Source organism: Muntiacus reevesi, chromosome X (assembly GCF_963930625.1).
Source record: "Muntiacus reevesi chromosome X, mMunRee1.1, whole genome shotgun sequence".
Lineage (NCBI taxonomy): Eukaryota > Metazoa > Chordata > Mammalia > Artiodactyla > Cervidae > Muntiacus > Muntiacus reevesi.
In genome coordinates, this window is record NC_089271.1 from 146,435,796 (window position 1) to 146,455,280 (window position 19,485).

At 48.6% G+C, this 19,485-nt stretch overlaps 1 protein-coding gene across 1 annotated transcript; it reads left to right on the forward strand.

Annotated features, from left to right (window-relative positions):
• The first annotated feature begins 1,537 nt into the window (after positions 1-1,537).
• ZFP92 (ZFP92 zinc finger protein) lies at positions 1,538-4,502 on the forward strand. Its single transcript, XM_065916915.1, has 4 exons — positions 1,538-1,570; positions 1,777-1,903; positions 2,783-2,887; positions 3,388-4,502. Exons 1-4 carry the CDS (start codon positions 1,538-1,540, stop codon positions 4,500-4,502), a joined length of 1,380 nt encoding a protein of 459 aa, XP_065772987.1.
• The last annotated feature ends 14,983 nt before the right edge of the window (positions 4,503-19,485 follow it).

Below are 19,485 nucleotides of genomic sequence, written 5' to 3' on the forward strand. Positions count from 1 at the left end.
TCTTGGTAACATAGTTATTTTTAGTTAAATGCTAGAAATGTAAATAATCCTGCAGTTTTACAATTAAATGTTAATTTAATTCATATTTTAGAATCTTTAAAATTATAGATACTCCTGAAGATTATATCTTCCCCTGCAAAAGTTTCACCCTTTCTTTGCTAGATTGATAAAGTGGGAGTTGGACCCCTTAATTCAGGCAGGTACTGAATGGAGTGCAGGTTGGGTTTTTTTTAGTAAGGTATCAGCTGCCTTTGATTATTTCTTGGCTTTCATCTGAAAACCTAGTTTGTTCACCAGACTTCTTCCCTTAAAGTTTCCTTAACTCTTAAGTTTTGTTTTAGTTCCCTGAGCTCTGCTTTTCAGACTTTCAGTTTATTTTTTTGGCCTTTTTAGCTTCAGAAGTTCATACACACCATGAGCGTAAAAGACAACCATATGCTTAAGACCTCTCATGTCTCTGATTTTGTTACTATAGCCTTCTCAGACTGCTTTAAACTTCTGCTCAGGACAAAGTGTAATTCTCAGCCTGTTCACTGTGCCTTGAGTTGTCCAAGAAAAGAGTATTAAATTGACTCTCCATGGTTATCTCCTGAACTTTTGTCCCTCTTGTTCTCACTGCTTGGGCAACTCTTAGGTGCCTTCTAAGACATGATTTTTGTATTCATCTGGCTTTGCCAGTTTGGGGAGGAATTATTGGTTTGTTATAAGCTTTTTGTCCCAACTTGGAGGTTAGTTACATAGCTACTTGCAAATGATTTAGTATTAATTTTGCTCTAGTCACTGATAGTTGATAGTGTTTCTTTAAAATAAAAATGTACTCCTTTAATTGGCGTAAGGACATTTCAAGTTGACTTTTTTTTGTCACTTGTCAAGATATTTTCCCCCCATCATTCTACTATTTCTGCTTCCCTGGTGGCTCAGACGGTAAAGAATCTGCCAGCAATGTGGGGCAGATTTGATCAAACCTGGGTTTGATCCCTGGGTCAGGAAGATCCCCTGGAGAAGGGAATGGCAACCCATTCCAGCATTATTGCCTAAAGGATTCTATGGATAGAGGAGCCTGGTAGGCTACAGTCCATGGGGTTACAACTAGAGAAAAACCCATGCAGCAGCAAAGACCCAGAGGAGCCAAAAATAAATAAATTAAATTGTATAAATAAACATATATATGTATATATAAAGAACTCTGACCTCAGGGGCAAAGGAGTGGCAATGGGGCTTCCAGGGGTAGCTTGAAAGTCAGGATTGAGGGGCTAGTCATGTAGTAGGAGGGCTGAGAGAGGAAGGAGGTGAGAAAAGGAAAGAAGAAAGACACTCCCTTAACAGTCTTGCAGCCTGGCTAGGCGGGCCCAGCATGAGGAGAGATGGAGTCCTTGTCTCCTGAGGAGAGGGGACAGAAGCTCAGCTCCGGAAAGTGTTATGGGTTGAATTTTGTTATCAGCTCTGATTGGGGCCTTATCCGGACAAGGTCACACAGTGCATAGGCTCAGCTCACACCGTTCTCTCTCCACCCGCTTAGCATCCCTGTGCCCCCAAGATGGCGGCCATGCTCCTGACAGCCAAACCCAAGGTGAGTGGGGATCCCTGACTGTGGACAGCCCCTCAGCCCGTCATTCCCCCCATCAGCCTCCATCCGTTGCATTTTCCTGTCCCGTTGTCACAGCTCTTGACGAGCTCTCTGGGACCCACCACGACCCATGTTTTTTGTTGCTGCCAGCTCATCCTGGGGCCCATGGGGGTGAATTCCCCTGAAACCACAGTGATGGCTTGTTTTAGGTGCCAGTATCTTTTGAGGATGTTGCCGTGTACTTCACCAAGGCACAATGGAAGCTTCTGGATCATAGACAAAGGAAGCTGTACAAGCAAGTGATGCTAGATAATTACCACAATTTGGTGTCACTGGGTAAGGATCCTGCACACAGTCAGGCCCCCAACCTGTCTCAGAACTCAGTTTATTTCTGAGTTCCTTTCCTTGTAGGTTACTGTGATTCCAAGAATAAATGCATTTCCCCATCAGGTCAGTAATCCAGTGATGCCCAGCTTTTACCTCAAAGGCAGTTTTATTTAAATGGTTTTAGGCCTATAGGTATTTTTATATAAAATCAGAGGTTAACTAAACCTCATCTACCCAAAAGATAAGTGCAAATTATCCTTGAATATTTATATGCATTAATTTATGCTTATTTTTACCAAAGTTGCCTTTTGTGTACATTTCATGTTATAAAGTTTAGAAGCATCTGTTCCTTGCATCAAGCCATATAGAGCCCAGGGCACAGAGGCCCAGGACTTGGTTTTCCAGTCTGGAAAAATCTGGAAAGAGTTGGCACAGGCTCCTCCACTGCGCCCCCCCCCCTTGGTTGTTTCTGCCCCTCACCAGGCAGTGAGGTTTGGTGTAAGGAACAGAGACATCTCCTCTCTTACATGGTGAAACAGGCAGCCTTTTAGCTCTGTTCACTTCTTGATACTCCCTGCAGCTTTGCTCCAGCCCTCTGTCTGCCCTTCAGTGTCTCTACACTAACTCCCCATTTCCCACAAGCTGCCCATCTTGCAGGCCAAATGATAACATGGTTATCCTCTTGACCCGAATCACCACCTACTTAAGACTCTTCATACATGCCAAGCCTATTCATACACTCAGAGCTCTTTGCCCCTAGAGGGACTGTGCCTTTTCTCAGGACCTTCCCAGTGATACTTTCTAGAAAGTTCTTCATTCTCTGGTCCTGAAGATACTAATGCCAGACTGAGTCCAGGAGTGATTAACCTGCTTCCTCTCCATGGACAGGATTTTCGTCCTCCAAGCCTCAGCTGGTCATCCAGTTAGAGCAAGGAGAGAAACCATGGGTAGCAGATGCCCAGAGGATGAGGATCACCACAGGGATGCAGGAAGGTGAGTGAGGGGGGCTCTACTGGCTTGCCTGAGCCATTGGCAAAGAGCAGCAGTTGATGGAGGGTGGCATGGTCACTTTGGGTTGGACATTCTCTTTCGTGGCAGTTTTAAATCTGCCATGGAATCCTCTGTCTCACAACAGCTCTTCTATTTCTAGCTCACTGCTGTCTCCTCCCCTCTTGCCTTCCTGTCTGCTGATAGTCATCTTCCTTTCTCTCCCATGCCCTCAACTCCTGATTCAGCTCTTCTCAGACTTGGAGTGAGGGTGAGGGTAAAGAACAAACCTAAATTGAGACCCAGGAAGGTAGTGACGCTGGCTGGTGCTCTCTATGTCTTTCCAGGTGACAGAATGAATAGCAAGCTGACAATTTCAAAGGAGAATAATTGCCCAAAAGAACTCCCAGGGGCCAATCTTCAGGTTGGCAACATGGGCCAGGTAGCCGGGCAGTCAGAGGAAACACTTGAGCACAGACAGAAACGTGCCTGTTGTCCACAGACAGGTTCCAGTGGGGGTGACCCTCCTGGGGAGAAAGACCAAGACAGCTCCCCAGGTGAGGGAAGAGAGATGCAGGGAAGCAGCTGCGAAGGTAGGCAGGATTTGGTTGTAAGGCAGCCGAGTTTCAAAGACATGGAGAGGCAGTTCGTGTGTCAGCAGTGTGGGAAATCCTTTACCCGGAAATCCAACCTCGTCAAACACCGAGTCATCCATAGTGACGAGAAGCCCTTTAAGTGTGGTGAGTGTGGGAAACTCTTTCGGCGCAACTTCTCACTCCTGGAGCACCAGCGCATCCACAGTGGTGAGAAGCCCTATGTATGTGGCGAGTGTGGAAAGGCTTTCACACGTGGCTCCAACCTCATCAAGCACCAGATTATCCACACTGGCGAGAAGCCCTATAGGTGTGATGAGTGTGGGAAATGCTTTGGGCGCAACTTCACACTCATGGAGCACCAGCGCATCCACAGTGGCGAGCGGCCCTACTCCTGTGATGTGTGCGGCAAGGCCTTCAGCAGGAGCTCCAACCTCACTGAGCACCAACGCACGCACAGCAGTGAGAAGCCCTACATGTGCAGCCAGTGCACAAAAGCCTTCAAGGGCATCTCCCAGCTCATTCACCACCAGCATGTCCACAGCGGGGAGAAGCCATTCACGTGCGAGGAGTGCGGAAAGGCCTTCCGGGGCCGCTCAGGCCTCAGCCAGCACCACCGGGTGCACACCGGCGAGAAACCCTATGAGTGCAGTGAGTGTGGGAAGACCTTCAGCCGGCGATCCAACCTCTTCAAGCACCAGATAGTGCACATTGAGAAGAGACCCTACAGGTGTCAAGAGTGCGGGAAGGCGTTCCGCCACTGCTCTGCCTTCTTGCAACACTGGCGCACCCACAGCTGCCCACAGCCCTGTGCCTGCGGCCACTGTGATGACTGCAACCAGGCCTCCAAGGAGAAACCACAGCCTGACCAGCAGCCAAGAATTCACCAGAATCTCTTGGAGGGGAAAAACTCAGAGATGGAACCGGCCTGCCTGGGCCTCCAGAGAGCCACTGTGGAGTCCCACCCGGAGAATGAGAATCACCTTCAAGACTCCAGCTGTGCCACTGCCCCCAGCACCGCCATCTGACTGGGTGCTCTGCAGGAGGGCTGGCTTTAAGATGAGCCTTCCTAGTCCCCCTCCCTTCCCTCATTGATGATGCAATTGCAGCCCAGAGACAGACTGGCCCCTTCACACATTTATATTCCTCATTGGAGCAGCTGAAAGTGCTCTTGCCCCTTGTGCCTGGGGCCTGCGTGCTGTGGGTGGGAGGGAGCGAGTGCCTTGAGTTAAGTAGTAACACATATCATCTCATGGGGGCCTTCAATTCATCCCAAGACTTGTTAGTGTTTTCAGGTAGAAGACACGAACAGCACTTTAATCCTTTAAAAGCTTAGTAGTGGGAGGGACTTGACAGCATTCAAAATTGTGGGCTCCACATCGAGGCTGTGGCTGGACTGTGACATCACCTAAAATTCATCAGAAATGGTCTGAGAAAGAACTCAGGGACTGAGACAGTGAATTGCTCGTGCCCACTTTGTGTGCCCACACATCAGCCCATGGAGAGTGGCATCTCCTTGGGGGGTAAAGCACAGGACACCCTGCTTTTGTGCTGAGCAGTGGCCCATACTTTTTCCAGGCCATTTGACTTTGTGCCTGAAAGTCACAGCCTCCCACGGGCACCGCCAGCTGCTTCCAGGAGAAGCAGCACCCAGGACCCATCTTTTCGGAGCTCAGGGGATTTGGGGGGATGGCTTCCCTGGGCCCTTCGAAGAGGATGAGGCCTGGGGACTCTCGGCTTCCCCTCCCAGAGAGAGGAGCCCTTGGGCTCAGGTCCCTCCCAGCTGCCACCAGCTGCCCTGGTGCCTTTCGTCTCCTACGCACACCCCGCTCACCCCACCCACTGCCTTCAGATTCAGCCTGCAAGCGCCAGGCTGGTCTGTCTGCTCCTTTTCCCCACTCTCAGTGCCTAAAGCACACAGTTTAAGTTGCTTCTCCCCCTGAAACAGCAGCCCCTCATGCCTGGTGCTGATCAGGAGAAAAGCAGGCTGGGTTAGGAATTTGCACAGAGCAAGCCCAGTAATGGCTCTCACTTTCACATGATGTTTGTTACAATATTAGAGGTTCAGTTGCTTTCAATGTTCCTGCATTCAGGTGTAATGTAAGTCATAGTAGAAATTTTTGCTATAGGGGAGTGTCAGGGAATCGCCTCTTAAATAAGAATCCTTCCAATCCTCTCAGAAGACCTCAGGAAGGAGAAAGGGGCCTACCTCAGGCCTGACGGCCAGTTAGCTTGCTGGCAAGCCTGGCCCGTCTTCTCACTCCCTCCCCTATCCCTGCAGAGACAGGGTGAAGCCTTCAAATGGCACTTTACTGCAGGCCACCCCCTGCCCACCTTACCCACAGAGACTCTACAGGGAAGAGTTCATGCTGCCTGGGGGGAAGCTGCTGGCAGGTCTGGATTGTTCTGCCCACACTGTCCCCAGAGCTGGGACCAGGAGTTCTGCCCCCTTGCCCTTCTCAGCCCTGCATCCTGGTTGGCTCACCACCTGCCAGCCCCCTTCAGCACCCGCCAGGGTCTTCGGCTCAGTCACACGGACTGCCAGAGGTCAGGCAGGTGGTGGGTGTGCTGGAGATTTCCCCCACTGGGCCTCTGAGAAGCACTCACTGCCCCTGCCAGAAACTGGGCTTGGAAGTGCAGGGCTCCTTCTGCGCATGCTGCTTGGAGCGCCCACTGCTTGGACGACTCTGGAAGTGAGAGTGAGAAGGAGATAGAGAGCAAGTCGTTTCATACAGTTATATGACCATCACTTGTGCACATTTGTGACTTAGGAAAAGTTCTTTAGTTGTTGTAACTTGCTTTTATTTCAGCCTCCTTTTGCTCTGTGTGTCACGTTGTCTTTGAGCCCAGCGTTTAGTAAATATTTGTGAAATGAATCTTATCCCCTTAGCACATTGACCTCAGGTTTTAGACCACAGTTGGCTCCAACCTTACTTTTTGGCAGTGGAAAGTATTTGCAGCTTTGGGTTTTCCACTAGGAAAAGACATTTTAAAGGAGTGTTGTCTTTGAACTCTGTGGTGAGGTCACTGGGAAGCATGTTGTTTGTCTGAGGTTCCAGACAGTCTTTCTTAAGGCAGCAGGGCTTCAGGAAGCCCACTCCCACAAATGGCAGGGGACAGCGGCCTGAGGCCATTTGCTCGGGCTCTGGTACCTTTTTTGTTCAGCTGAGGCAACCCAGAATTGGGGCAACAATTGCTGCATGACAGGCCCAGAAGGAGCGTAAATCCATGCACAATGCTATCCATTTCCATCGCTCTAGAAAGTGAATGGCTTTACTCCTATGGGTCAGTAATCAACTTTTAATAAAGAAAAGGTGTATCTCCCCAGTACAGCATCATCCTATTGGTTCCACTGGATAAGCTGACTAGATTTTGAATGTGAGCACCTTTTTATACCTTGGGACCCACCTAGAGATGAATAGATACTGGGGGTACAGGTGGTGATGCCTGATTTTTCAACAGAAAGTGGACTTGCCTGGAGAGATGCAAGCAGAGATGCCAGGCACATGTGCTCTGGTCTCAGTGCCCTGAAAGGCTCCAGGATTTCTTAAGTGCTTACCCAGATATGTGACATGTATAAGTGATGCATCTTTGGTTTGGCGTTTCTCCACCTCGTCTCACTCCTTCATTAGATTTTCACGCCTCTTCATTAGCACATGTGGCGGTAATCAATCAGGTGTGCATCAGGAACTAAACTGGTATCACATGGAATCATCCAGAGAGTGTCCGGAGAGGATGCTTGCGATTTGCCTTCTACTGTGCCTTGAAATCGTGCTCCCCCCGGCTAGGTAGGGAACTGCGATTGTGGCCCACACTTGCTTTCTAATGACGACTGGAGTGTAAAAGCTGAGACTGTTGGGGATGTCTTGCCTGCTTTTCACCACCTGCCCCCCAACAAAATTCACACTCCACACTTCTGGACTGGGCTTCAGCTCCAGAGACGACCCTGTCAGATGCTGGATCATGTAGCACATGACTTGATCTTTCAAACTTGGGACACTTTTCAAGAGCTGTTTAAGTGCTGCGGCAGTATCTTCTCATAACTGGTAAACTGTCCCAACTGAATTCTTTGACTTTGAGTGTAAACAAATGAGGAAGGTCTGGGTGTTGATTTGAAGTAACAGCAGTTTGGTGAAAGGTCTCAGGAAAGGGTGCTGACCTAGATTGGGGGAGGGGGAGCTGAGACAGTGTGTCTGGGCATGAAGGGAAGCCAGGACCCCTCCAAGAGGAGCTGCACAGAGACCAAGGGCAGCCGCCCAAGGCCACTGGGACTCCTAGAGCAGGAGGACAGAGCCACCCCATCAGTGACCTGGTGTCTTAGACCTTTTGCTTACATTGCCTGCAAGGCTTGTTCCCCTTTGCAAAGCTGCCTGGTGCCTGAGAAGGGGGCTCTTGCAGGATTCTATTACCATTGTTGTTGAATGTCCTTAGTTTCTAATTCTACTGGATGGCTTCCCCCTCACTCTGGGGCTGGTTCTGGCCCATACTGTGGCAACCTAGGGGAAGCAGGATGCCCAGGCTGGAGGCAACTCCCTGTAAACAATTCCAGAGGGGCCAAGACCCCGCTTTTGCCATCCCTGCCACAGTAAGGGGACATGGCAGCTTTCAGCTCAGGATGCTGAGTCTTTGCCTGGTTAGGTAGCAAAGTACTGTGTGGAGGTCAGGGTAGAACTTAGTACCAGGTGAACTCTGAAGACGAGAAGTGGAGATCATGGGGTTTCTGGGAGGATGGATGGCTTTCTGTAGGGCAGACATGGGGTAAAGGGTCATTAGAACCGAGCACGAACAAGTAGAAGTGTCAGACAAAGAAGTTTGGTCTCTAGCTGGCTCCTGAAGAAGAGCAATTTTTTGTAACAGAGAATTATTCTAAGATCAAGGAAGAAAAAAGTTGTAGATGATAACTGCTAGAGTTTGTGAATTTACACATTGAAGACCACTAAGTGTACACTGGAGTCATCTAGACAGTTCTGAAGAATTTTCCATGCAGGAAGGGGTCAAAAGGACAGAGTACTGGGGGCGGGGGGTGGGGACAAAGGCAAACGGGAGTGCCCAAAATTGCAAAGCACCCCAGGTGGTGGCTTGCTGCCATTTACTCTTTGAGGTCAATTCCCACTTTTACCTCTACTTAGATGGTTTCCTCTTGTGCTAGCCCCAGTGTGTCCATGACATCACAACACAAGAGTCCTCTAGGATTTGAAGGTTGTTGGTTCATCTTTCAAAACCTGAACATATTCAGAGTGTACAATTGGATCGGTTTTGATGTGTATCCACCTGTAAAACCATCATAGCAGTGAAGATGGTGAATGTGTGTCCATCACCCCAAAAAGTTACCTTGTCTGCCCCAGTGCTCACTCCGTCATATCCCTTCTTGCCCCCCCCTTCCCACAGCGATTGTTCTTCCTGTCACTCCACATTGGTTTGCCTTTTCTAGAATTCTGTGTAATTGAAGTGATGCAGCATGCACTCCTCTTACCTGACCTCTCAGCATAATGACTTTGAAGTTCATCCAGGTTGTTGTGTGTTTGTAAGTTCTGCATTTTTTAATCACTAAGTACTAGTCTTATTGTCTGAATGGATCAAAATGATTTTGGTACATTTTTGGGTTTTCCAAACTTTGGCCTTGACAAATAAACCTGCTGTGAAGTTTTGTGTGCGATTTTTTGTGTGGACAGTTGTTTTCCATTCTCCTGAGTATATAGCTAGGAGTGGAATTGCTGGGTCACATAGTAAGTCTATGTTTAACTGTTTGAGGAACTGCCAAAGTGTTTTCCAAAGCAGTTGCACCGGGCTACCTTCCCACCAGCAGTGTATGAGGGGTCCAACTTTGCACGTCATCCTAACACTTGTTTTTGTCCATCTTTGTGATTCCAGACATCCTGGTGGGTTGAAGTGGAATCATGTTGTAGTTCTGATTTGTATTTTCCTGATGATTAATGATGTTGAGCACCTTTTTACAACCTCATCAGCCACTCATATATCTTAACTGGGTGATGTGTGTGTTCAAATCTTTTTACTTTTTTTTTTTTTTGACTGCACTGTGGGGCTTACAGAATCTCAGATCCTTGACCAGGGATTGAACCCAGGCCTTCCACAGTGAAAGCTCTGAGTCCTAACTGCTGGACCACAAGAGAATTCCCCCCCCCCCTTTTTTTTAACTTGGGTTGTCTTGTTATTTAATGTAAGAGTTCTAGATACAAGTCCTTTGTCAGATACGTGTTTTGAAGATATTTCTCCCAGACTGTGGCTTCTCTTCATTTTCGTAGCTGTTTCTTGATGAGAAGGAGTGATTTTATCTTGATGAAGTCAAATTTATGAGTTTGTAAGTTTTATAACTGCACTCTTCATATCACAGTTAAGAAATCTTTTCAAAACTTAAGCCACTAAGATTTGTTCCTCAATTTTTGCAGCACACTGCACCTCCCACTGAACTGTGGTGTTGGAGAAGACTCTTGAGAGTCCCTTGGACTGCAAGGAGATCCAACCAGTCCATCCTGAAGGAGATAAGTCCTGGGTGTTCATTGGAAGGACTGATGCTGAAGCTGAAACTCCAATACTTTGGCCACTTCATGCGAAGAGTTGACTCATTGGAAAAGACCCTGATGCTTGGAGGGATTGGGGGCAGAAGGAGAAGGGGACGACAGAGGATGAGATGGCTGGATGGCATCACCGACTCGATGGGCATGAGTTTGAGTAAACCCTGGGAGTTTGTGATGGACAGGGAGGCCTGGCCTGCTTCGATTCATGGGGTCACAAAGAGTCGGTCACAACTGAGCAACTGAACTGAACTGAACTAACTGCACCTCCCTGTCCTTCACCATCTCCCAGAGTTTGCTCAAACATGTCCATTGAGTTGGTGATGCCATCCAACCATTTCATCCTCTGTTGTCCCCTTCTCCTCCTGCCCACAGTCTTTCCCAGCCTCAGGATTTTTTCAAGTGAGTCAGCTCTTCGCATCAGGTGGCCAAAATATTGGAGCTTCAGCATCAGTCCTTCCTATGAATATTCAGTGTAGATTTCCTTTAGGATTGACTGGTTTGATCTCTTTGCTGTCCAAGGGATTCTCAAGAGTCCCCCAACACCACAGTTTAAAAGCATCAATTCTTTGGTACTCAGCCTTCTTTATGGTACAACTCTGACATCCATACATACATGACTACTGGAAAAACCATAGCTTTGATTATATGGACCTTTTGTCAGTAAAGTAATGTCTCTGCTTTTTAATACACTGCCTAAGTTTGTCATAGCTTTTCTTCCAAGGAGTAAGTGTTTTTTTAATTTCATGGTTGCAGTCACCCTCTGAAGTGATCTTGGAGCCCAAGAAGATAAAGTTTGTCACTATTTCCGTTTTCTCCCCATCTATTTACCATGAAGTGTTGGGACCAGATGTCATGATCTTAGTTTTTTGAATGTTGAGTTTTAAGTCAGCTTTTTCACTCTCTTCTTTCACTTTCCTCAAGAGGCTCTTTCTTTAGTTCCTTTTTGCATTCTGCCATTAGGGTGGTGACATATGCATATCTGAGGTTATTTTTATTTCTCCTGGCAATCTTGATACCAACTTGTGCTTCATCCAGCCCAGCATTTCACATGATGTACTCTGCATATAAGTTAAATAATCAGGGTGACAATATACAGCCTTGACACACTTTTCTTATAGAAGTTGCATAGTCTTAGCTTTTACATTTAGGTCTATGATCCATTTCATTAACTTTGTGTATGGTGTGAGGTCAATTCATGATTCGTTTTTTTCTATTTAGATATCTAGTTTTTTTCAAGTCCATCTGCTAGACACCTGTCATTGATTTGAGACCCCCCGGCTCATCCAGCATGACCTCATCTCAACATTTGTCATATAATTATATCTGCAGAGACCCTTTCTCCAAATAAGGTCACATCCACTGAGTCTAAGAATTGGCATATCGAGGTCCTCGTGGAGCCCAGTCAGGAACATTGTGGAACCCAGGGAGCTGGGGGAGGTATGAGGGCAGTGGGCAGGGGCAGCGGGTAGGGCTCAGAGGCCATAATGAGAATCTCAAACATGCCAAGCTTTTAGGTCAGGGTTCCAAGGAGCAGGAGCTGGATCATCACTGACGCTCACCACCCAGCTGATATGTGCCCTGCCCTGGGTTCAATCCATCCGCTTGGCACAACTGTACTGTGTCCATTTTACACAGAAGGAAACAGGCCGCCCTGTGAGGTCCAGTCTGCTGGTCACAGAGTTGGGAAACAGGGTGGGTAGGGGCAGGGCCCAGCTCCCAGGCTCTTCCCCTTGGCAAAGTCCACACACATCACCAAGAGACAAGGCTCTCTCCCAACTGCTGGATACCTCTCACCACCTCCAGGGTAAGCACATGTAGAGGAAAGGTCAACAATTCACTGCTCGCTCTTTCTGCGCGAGCAGGATTTCCAGCTTCTCAACCTGATGTGCCCTGGCAGGCAGATGACAGGCTCCAAGGGGTCAGGGGTGAAATAAGACATGATGAGTTTTCAGTATCTCCTTTGTTTTTTGGAGAAGGAAATGGCAACCCATTCCAGTACTCCTGCCTGAAAAATTCCATGGATGGAGAAGCCTTGTATACTACAGTCCATGGTGTCGCAGAGTTGGACATGACTGAGCAACTTCACTTTCACTTTTGTTTGTTTGTCTTTTTAATCCAAGTTAAATGGAAGGTTATACAGCTCCCTGACCCCGTGTAGCCTCTCACCTGCCACGGTCACTGGCCAGCCTTCTGCGGGGCTGGCTGCCCACTCCTTGTGCCCGCCATCCCCACAGGCTCTTCCTCACCTGGTTACGGGCCAGGCCCCCAACCCCACTCCAGGCTTCTGCCAATACTGTTGGGGTCCGATGACCACTGCGGGTGACAACCGAGCTAGGCCTTTCTAAAGACGCACCATCTTGCCTTGGGAGGGCCTACCAGCTGACATTGCCCAGAGCACTCCCTTTCCCCCGAGCCCTGGTTGTGCCCAGATTGGTGGCCAAGGCAGAGAAATGGCAGGGAAGCCAGCCAAAGAAGGGACAATCCCGTGGGTGGGCCTTTGGGAGGTCATGTTCTGAGCCCTTCATCCAGCAGAGAGAGGCCCCATGAGCGGAGTCCATGCAACTCATGAGACACCCGAGTGTCCCCAAAGAGGCAAGTCGTGTGGGGCAGTAGCTGGGAAGCCACGAGGCAGCCCGAGGGCAGTGGGCAGGGCTGTGGGAGGCCTGCAAGCTGAGATTTGCGGTGGAAAGACTGTGGGAAAGCCTCAGCCAAGCTGCTGGAAGGAAACCTTTCTGCCCTCCCTTTCTTGAGAGCACTACGGAGATTCACCTCCCCTTTGTGAACCCTGGAGCTGGCCTGCCTCCTGCCAGTCTTACAGCTCAGGAAGGCTCTTCTTAAGGGTCCTGGAGTCACCTCTTTGAAATGCAAATCTCCAGGAAGTTACCCTCGCGCCCCTCCAGGCAGAGAGAAAGCTTTCTGGTCCTGAGGTTAAAGGCAGTTCCCAGCACAAAGGGCCACCCAGATCACCAGGAGAACTTGCCGCGAGCTAGGATGGGTGATCTTGGGAAGGACTGCCTGACTTAAAAGACTGAGGGTTCCTTCTGGCTTTGTAATGGGGAAACAATGAAAACAGTGACAGGGTTTATTCTGGGGGGGGGGTCCAAAATCACTGCAGATGGTGACTGCAGCCATGAAATTAAAAGATGCTTGCTCCTTGCAAGGAAACCTATGACCAACCTAGACAGCATATTGAAAAGCAGAGACATTACTTTGTCGACAAAGGTCCATCTAGTCAAAGCTATGGTTTTTCCAGCAGTCATGTATGGATGTGAGAGTTGGACTATAAAGAAAGTTGAGCGTCAAAGAATGGATGCTTTTGAACTGAGGTGTTGGAGAAGACTTGAGAGTCCCTTGGACTTCAAGGAGATCCAACCAGTCCATCCTAAAGGAAATCAGTCCTGAATATACATTGGAAGGACTGATGCTAAAGCTAAAACTCCAATACTTTGGCCACCTGATGTGAAGAACTGACTCACTGGAAAAGACCCTGATGCTAGGAAAGATTGAAAGCAAGAGGAGAAGGGGACAACAGAGGATGAGATAGTTGGATGGCATCACTGACTCAATGGACATGAGTTTGAGCAAGTTCTGGGAGTTGGTGATGGACAGGGAAGCTTGGCGTGCTGCAGTTCATAGAGTCGCAAAAAGTCGGACATGACTGAGCAACTGAACTGAACTGAGGAGTAAAGTTGTTTGCTTTCATTGCCACTTTTGTGGAGAGGACTCTGGGTGGGCAGGGTCCAGGGGCAGGGAGCCTAAAGTGGGAGGACATGGATCTGAGGCCTGAGGCCCATCCTTCCCTCCTGGCCTCCCTGGGACTGTGATGACTCGTTTATGCAGTGGGTGGGCTCCCCAAGTTCGAAACCAGATTGATTACCACAAACCAGGGCAATGCCTATTGAACATTCCTGAAATCCCAGAAAAACCTCTTAGAAGCTTCTGAATATAAGGAACCAGCGACAACAGAAATGGATTGTTGACTGAAAAAAAGCAAAACCTAAAAGTTGAGAATTATGTTGTATTTGGGGGCATTACTGAGGACTATAGTCCAGGACAAAGACTTTCAGAGAGCTCTGAGAAACTGTTCCAGAGAGGTCAAGGAGGAGCCAGGTTTTGCTTCAAAACAACAAAATGGTAGTCAAACACCAAAAAATTGCTGCTAATCACAAAAACCAGACATTGCAAGTTAATGAATTTCATGCTTTTCTATGTGGGGGGTGAGATTCAAGGGTCTGGGTTCATTGATATCATTCCCTTGATACACACATTAGCTATCTAGGATCAGTATCCTATTTTTCTCCATCCTGAATTCCTCTCAGGATACAGAGTACTGGGGCAGCTGCAGTGGCTGATGGCTTGATCACTGGCATAATTGCTTGTTTACTGAGATGGCAGGCAACTCTGAAAGCTGGAATCTGGGGCCATATGCAGGCCAGAGGGTCCTGTCCCAGCCACAGCCACTCACCCAGCAGGGGAAGAAGAATGAGGACCCAGAAACTGTCTACACAGCATACTGGGCAGAAGCCTCAGGAAAGAAGAGGAGATGAAGGAATCAGTGGTGGGTGGTCACTTTGCAAACCATGTGGGTCCATCTCCACAGACAAGGTAAAGCACATAGAACAAGGCTGTGGAGCAGTCATTGTGCCAGCAGGTTTCTGTGTCAAGTTGGCTAGGCTAGGGTTCCCGGTGTTCAGTCAAGCATCTGTCTAGATGTCACTGTGAAGGGATTTTTGAGATGAGATTAACAGGGAAATACAGTTAGCAACTGAGCAAAGCATGTCAGTCTACATAATTTGGGTGGGCTGCATGCAATCAGCTGAAAGCTTGATGACAAAAACACGGAGGTCATCGTAAGAGGAAGGGATTCTGCCTCCAAATGGCCTTTGGACCAAGCTGCTACTCCTCCCTGAGTCTCTGGCCCAATGGCTCATTCTGCAGACTTCAGAGTTGCCAGCCCCCAGAACTACATAAGCCGATTCCATATGTACACCTATCTAGAGCTCTCCAACTTGTCCTGTTTTTCAGAAGCACCCTGACCGCTACAGTCATAAAGTCATATGAATACACAGCAACTAAGTGCTCAGAGAAAACCTACTAGACAGGTGGAATGATATCAGCAAAATACAATGATAACGGAGTATTTTAATACAGTATCACAGGGTTGGGCTGATCTGGTGGACAAAAAAAAAAGGAGAAATTCAATAGTGCAATTATCAAACTAGATTCTAGAGAAATAGTGAAAAGCACACATCTCTGAAGGACATTAATTTTTTTCAGTCTGTTGGGCATTTTAAATGTTGCATGCATTTGAACTCTAGTATTGGTTGAATTCTGTTAAGAGTCCTAACCCCCAGAACCTTAGCACATGACCTTTTTTTTGGAGACCAGGATTCACAGAGATGGTCAAGTACAGATGAGGTCAATAGGGTGTGTCCTACTCTAACAGGACTGGGCCTTTATAAAAACGGGACATTTCAATTTGTGGTACTTTATTAAAACTGCCCTGCCCTAGAAAGCTAATAAAGCCCCCACCCCAAAATCTTAAGCAATATATCTTCAGAGCACTATCCAGTACAATTCAACATACACATATACAAAATGACCAGAGTCTCAACAACTTGGAAACCAAGACAAACTCTACTATGCAAGCAGTAGATGGGTGAGAAAATGAAAAGTGAAATTTGAAAGCATCTCCCAACGCAAAGCAAAGAGGAATGTTTAGTGACAAACGTACAAGACACAGGAAAATCTCATTCAGGGCAAAATTGCAGACTTTGAGTGCCTTATTGATTCAAGATGAAAGCTGACAAAGGAGGTTAGTATTCCTCTTAAGAAATTAGGGGGAAAAAAAGAAGAACAAAAACTGAGCCAAAAAGAAGACAGAAAGATGGGATTCGTAAAGATACAAGCTGAAGTCCTGTGCAAATGGTGCCCTATAGCCTGTGGACTCCACCAAAAGATATCTCCAGCCCGCTGCTCCAGTCTTCTGTCCTCTTCTCCTCGTCCTGCTGCATGGATAGTTCTGTTTTCAATCAGGCATGCTCCTGATCACAGCTGCATCCGCACTGGCAGACATGGACGTGGCTTGGGAGCGACCGACACTTTTTTTTTTCATTTATTTTTATTAGTTGGAGGCTAATCACTTTACAACATTGTAGTGGGTTTTGTCATACATTGACATGAATCAGCCATGGAGTTACATGTATTCCCCATCCCGATCCCCCCTCCCACCTCCCTCTCTACCCGATCCCTCTGGGCGACCGACACTTTTTGACGAGGGGCAGGTGGCCGCCCAGGGTGAGTTGGAGTGGTGGAATTGGTTCTTCAGGTCTGGCCCTGCTGCTCAGCATGGTTGCTGTGAGTCCCGAGTTCAGCTCTGTGGATGCACACAGTCTCTGCAACCACTCACCAGCCCAGGAACCTGGGGCAGTAATGACTAGAGCTGCCACAAGCAGAGGTGTGCGAGTCTTTGTGTGTGCACACGCATTCATTTCTCTTGGGTAAATAGATACTCAGGAGTGGAATCATCAGGTCATTATGGTAGGTGAGTGTTTAATATTTTAACATGTGGCCAAACTGCTTTACAAAGAGTCTGTCCCATTTCCCACCCCCACCAGTGGTGCCTGAGCCTTCCAGTTCTTCCCCGTCCTTGTCAACACTCAGGATGGTCGGTCTGTGTTGTAGCCATTCTAGTGGATGTTAGAAGTTCAGGGTACTTCCCCGGTGGTCCAGGGGCTAAGGACTCCTCACTCCCAATGCAGGAGGCCCAGGTTCAATCCCTGGCTAGGAAACTAGATCCCACATGCCACAACTACAAATCCCACATGCCGCAACAAAGACCCAGCACAGCCAAATAAAGACATAAACACGTTTTTGTAAAGTTCAGGAATTTTGAGAGTTGATTGTCAAACACGATTATTTAAAAAATTCAATTGTATAAACTTCTACTTAAATTGTATTAAAGAAACAAAGGAGATACTCCAAACGCATCATGTCTTATTTCACCCCGGTACCTTGGCACAGTGAACCACCCAGGATCTCTTCTGAACCACATCATGTGGGTAGCTGTGTTTTTACAAGTTTGGCCTGGTGGGAATACTTACCCACAGGAATCAGCACTGCCTGCAAACCAGGGCTAGACTGGTTATTGTTCGGTTGATTGTGTAGACTTGCTGCTGCTGCTGAGTCGCGTCAGTCGTGTCTGACTCTGTGTGACCCCATAAACGGCAGCCCACCAGGCTCCCCTGTCCCTGGGATTCTCCAGGCAAGAACAATGGAGTGGGTTGCCATTTCCTTCTCCAATGTATGAAAGTGAAAAATGAAAGTGAAGTTGCTCAGTCGTGTCCGACTCTTAGCAACCCCATGGACTGCAGCCTATCAGGCTCCTCTGTCCATGGGATTTTCCAGGCAAGAGTACTGGAGCGGGTCACCAGTACCTTCCTTCTCCACGTGTAGACTTGAGTCTGTAGTAATTACACTGTGAATAACAAAAAGAAAAAAAAACTTCCAATATCAAAAACTACTATCCAGTTCAGCAGAGATTTTATTCATGTCACCAATGAACATATGAGGTTCCAACACACACTTTGCTGTTTCGCTTTTGTCTTGGTAAGATCAGTAGAAATATCAACCAACGTTTATGTGGGAACCAGTCAGCCCTCAGTTGCAACCATGGGTCAGGTTCCCATCCAAAAGTTTGGCAAGTCAACTGAAGAGATTTTGGTGAGAATCAATGGGTCATATGGAATTGAGAAATAGTGTATCATGTGTTTTATTATATATATATTGTAGATTTATTTGTACATTGTGTGTTTACATATTTTATAACAGTAAAATTTATAATAAATTTACATGTCTGTGTCTGTGTGCATATATAGACAGACATAGAGAAATATATACACTCCCCCAACACAGGGTGGACACACACACACACACACACACACACACACACACACACACAAATAGGCTTACATTTACTTGTCACTGTGGATCAGCACATCATAGCTTTCAGACACAAGGGGACATGCCCCAGCCTGTCTGCTCCATGCAGCAGGTACACAGCATCGCCTAGCCAGTCTGAGCATGGGCTCAGGGAGGGCGCCTGTGCCCCAGCTGCAATAAGGCCCGGCAAGCTGGCACTGGGTAGGGAGAAGCACTCGGGCTCACAAAAGGCCATTGATCCACCCACTGTGGCCTGGAGGGGGCCCTGTTTGCCTCACCTACTCAGTGAGTTGGTGAGTAGGTGGCCCAGAGCCTGGCTAATGAGATAAAGGGACCCGGCTGTGCCTGGACACCAGGGATCTGGGGGGTTCTAGGCAACCCCAACACTTAGCTCTGCCTTCCACTAGCTCCTGGACCAAGGCCCTGCCCTGGCCCTCTCCCAGGTGGGTGTTCTCCCCAGGGCAGGTGGCAGGGTGTGGACCACCCTCCCAGACTGTTACCCTCATGTCTTTCCCACAGCACAGCCTGAGAGGTGTTGTAAAAACAGAAGTCGACTTTTCCTCTCCTCTGCTTACAGCACTGTGTGACTCCCCGGTTACTGTCAGGGTCCATCCAGACCCTAGCTGGGGAATGAGGTTGGCCTGAGGCAGCCACTGCCAGGGTCCTGGCCTCTTCCATCTGCCACTCTGCCCACCGCCGTGGCCCCAACAACTCTGACCTACTTTTGTGTTTCGGGATGGCCCAGCTGCTAAAGGCTTGAAGCGTGGCTCATGTGAGTCACTCCTGGGCATGGTCGCCCCACCTTCCCACCCCTTCTCACCTGCTCTGTCTCCTGGACATCCCGCCCCTACCCTGCCTCATCCTTTGGTGCCACCAGCGGGGCCCCAGTGGCAGGTGGGCCAGCCAACGCCCCCACCAAGCCAATGGCTGAGAAGGTGCCCTCTGCCCTGAGATGACTCCCAGCTCTTCTCAGCCTCGCGGGGCCCAGGACAGACTCCTTCCAAACTGTCTCCCTCACTGAGCACCTATGCAGCACAGCTGGAGCCCCGACGGTACCCTCCCTGCATGCTCGATGTGTGCATCTCTGGCCCTCCTCCCGCACCAGTGGCCCCCACCCCACTCCACTCGGCATTCTGTGTACCCATCTCCCGATTTCACCCTGCTGTCCACTCAAGAGAAGGGACAGGGCTCTGGGAAGGAGGCAGTGGGGCTTTGCCAATACATTTTCAGAGGTTCCTTTGGTCCTGCTCACTGATTTTTGGGGGTCTCTGGGGGGATGATAATCAAAGCCGCGGGAGGAGACCAGCCAGGGCAGAGGCCCATGGCTTGAGGTCCACAGCCCCAGCCTGTCGACCCTTTGGACCAGGCTCTGAGCATGGACGTCTCACCCAGCAGACTCACTGCACAGGCCACAGGGGGCCCTCCTGGGGGGCAGGTGGCGGGGGGGGGGGGGGCTCGGCTCCTGCCCTGGCCCCTCTGGGCAGGGTGTGGGGAGGAGGGGAACTGAAAAGCAGCTGGTGAGCAGTCGTTAATG

Excerpts from the sequence above, each read along its gene's own strand:
- ZFP92 (XM_065916915.1), top strand. The coding sequence starts at position 1,538 with ATGGCGGCCATGCTCCTGACAGCCAAACCCAAG. Across the intron at positions 1,904-2,782 it reads CCACAATTTGGTGTCACTGG|GATTTTCGTCCTCCAAGCCT; the intron begins GTAAGGATCCTG and ends CTCCATGGACAG. Across the intron at positions 2,888-3,387 it reads CACCACAGGGATGCAGGAAG|GTTCCAGTGGGGGTGACCCT; the intron begins GTGAGTGAGGGG and ends GTCCACAGACAG.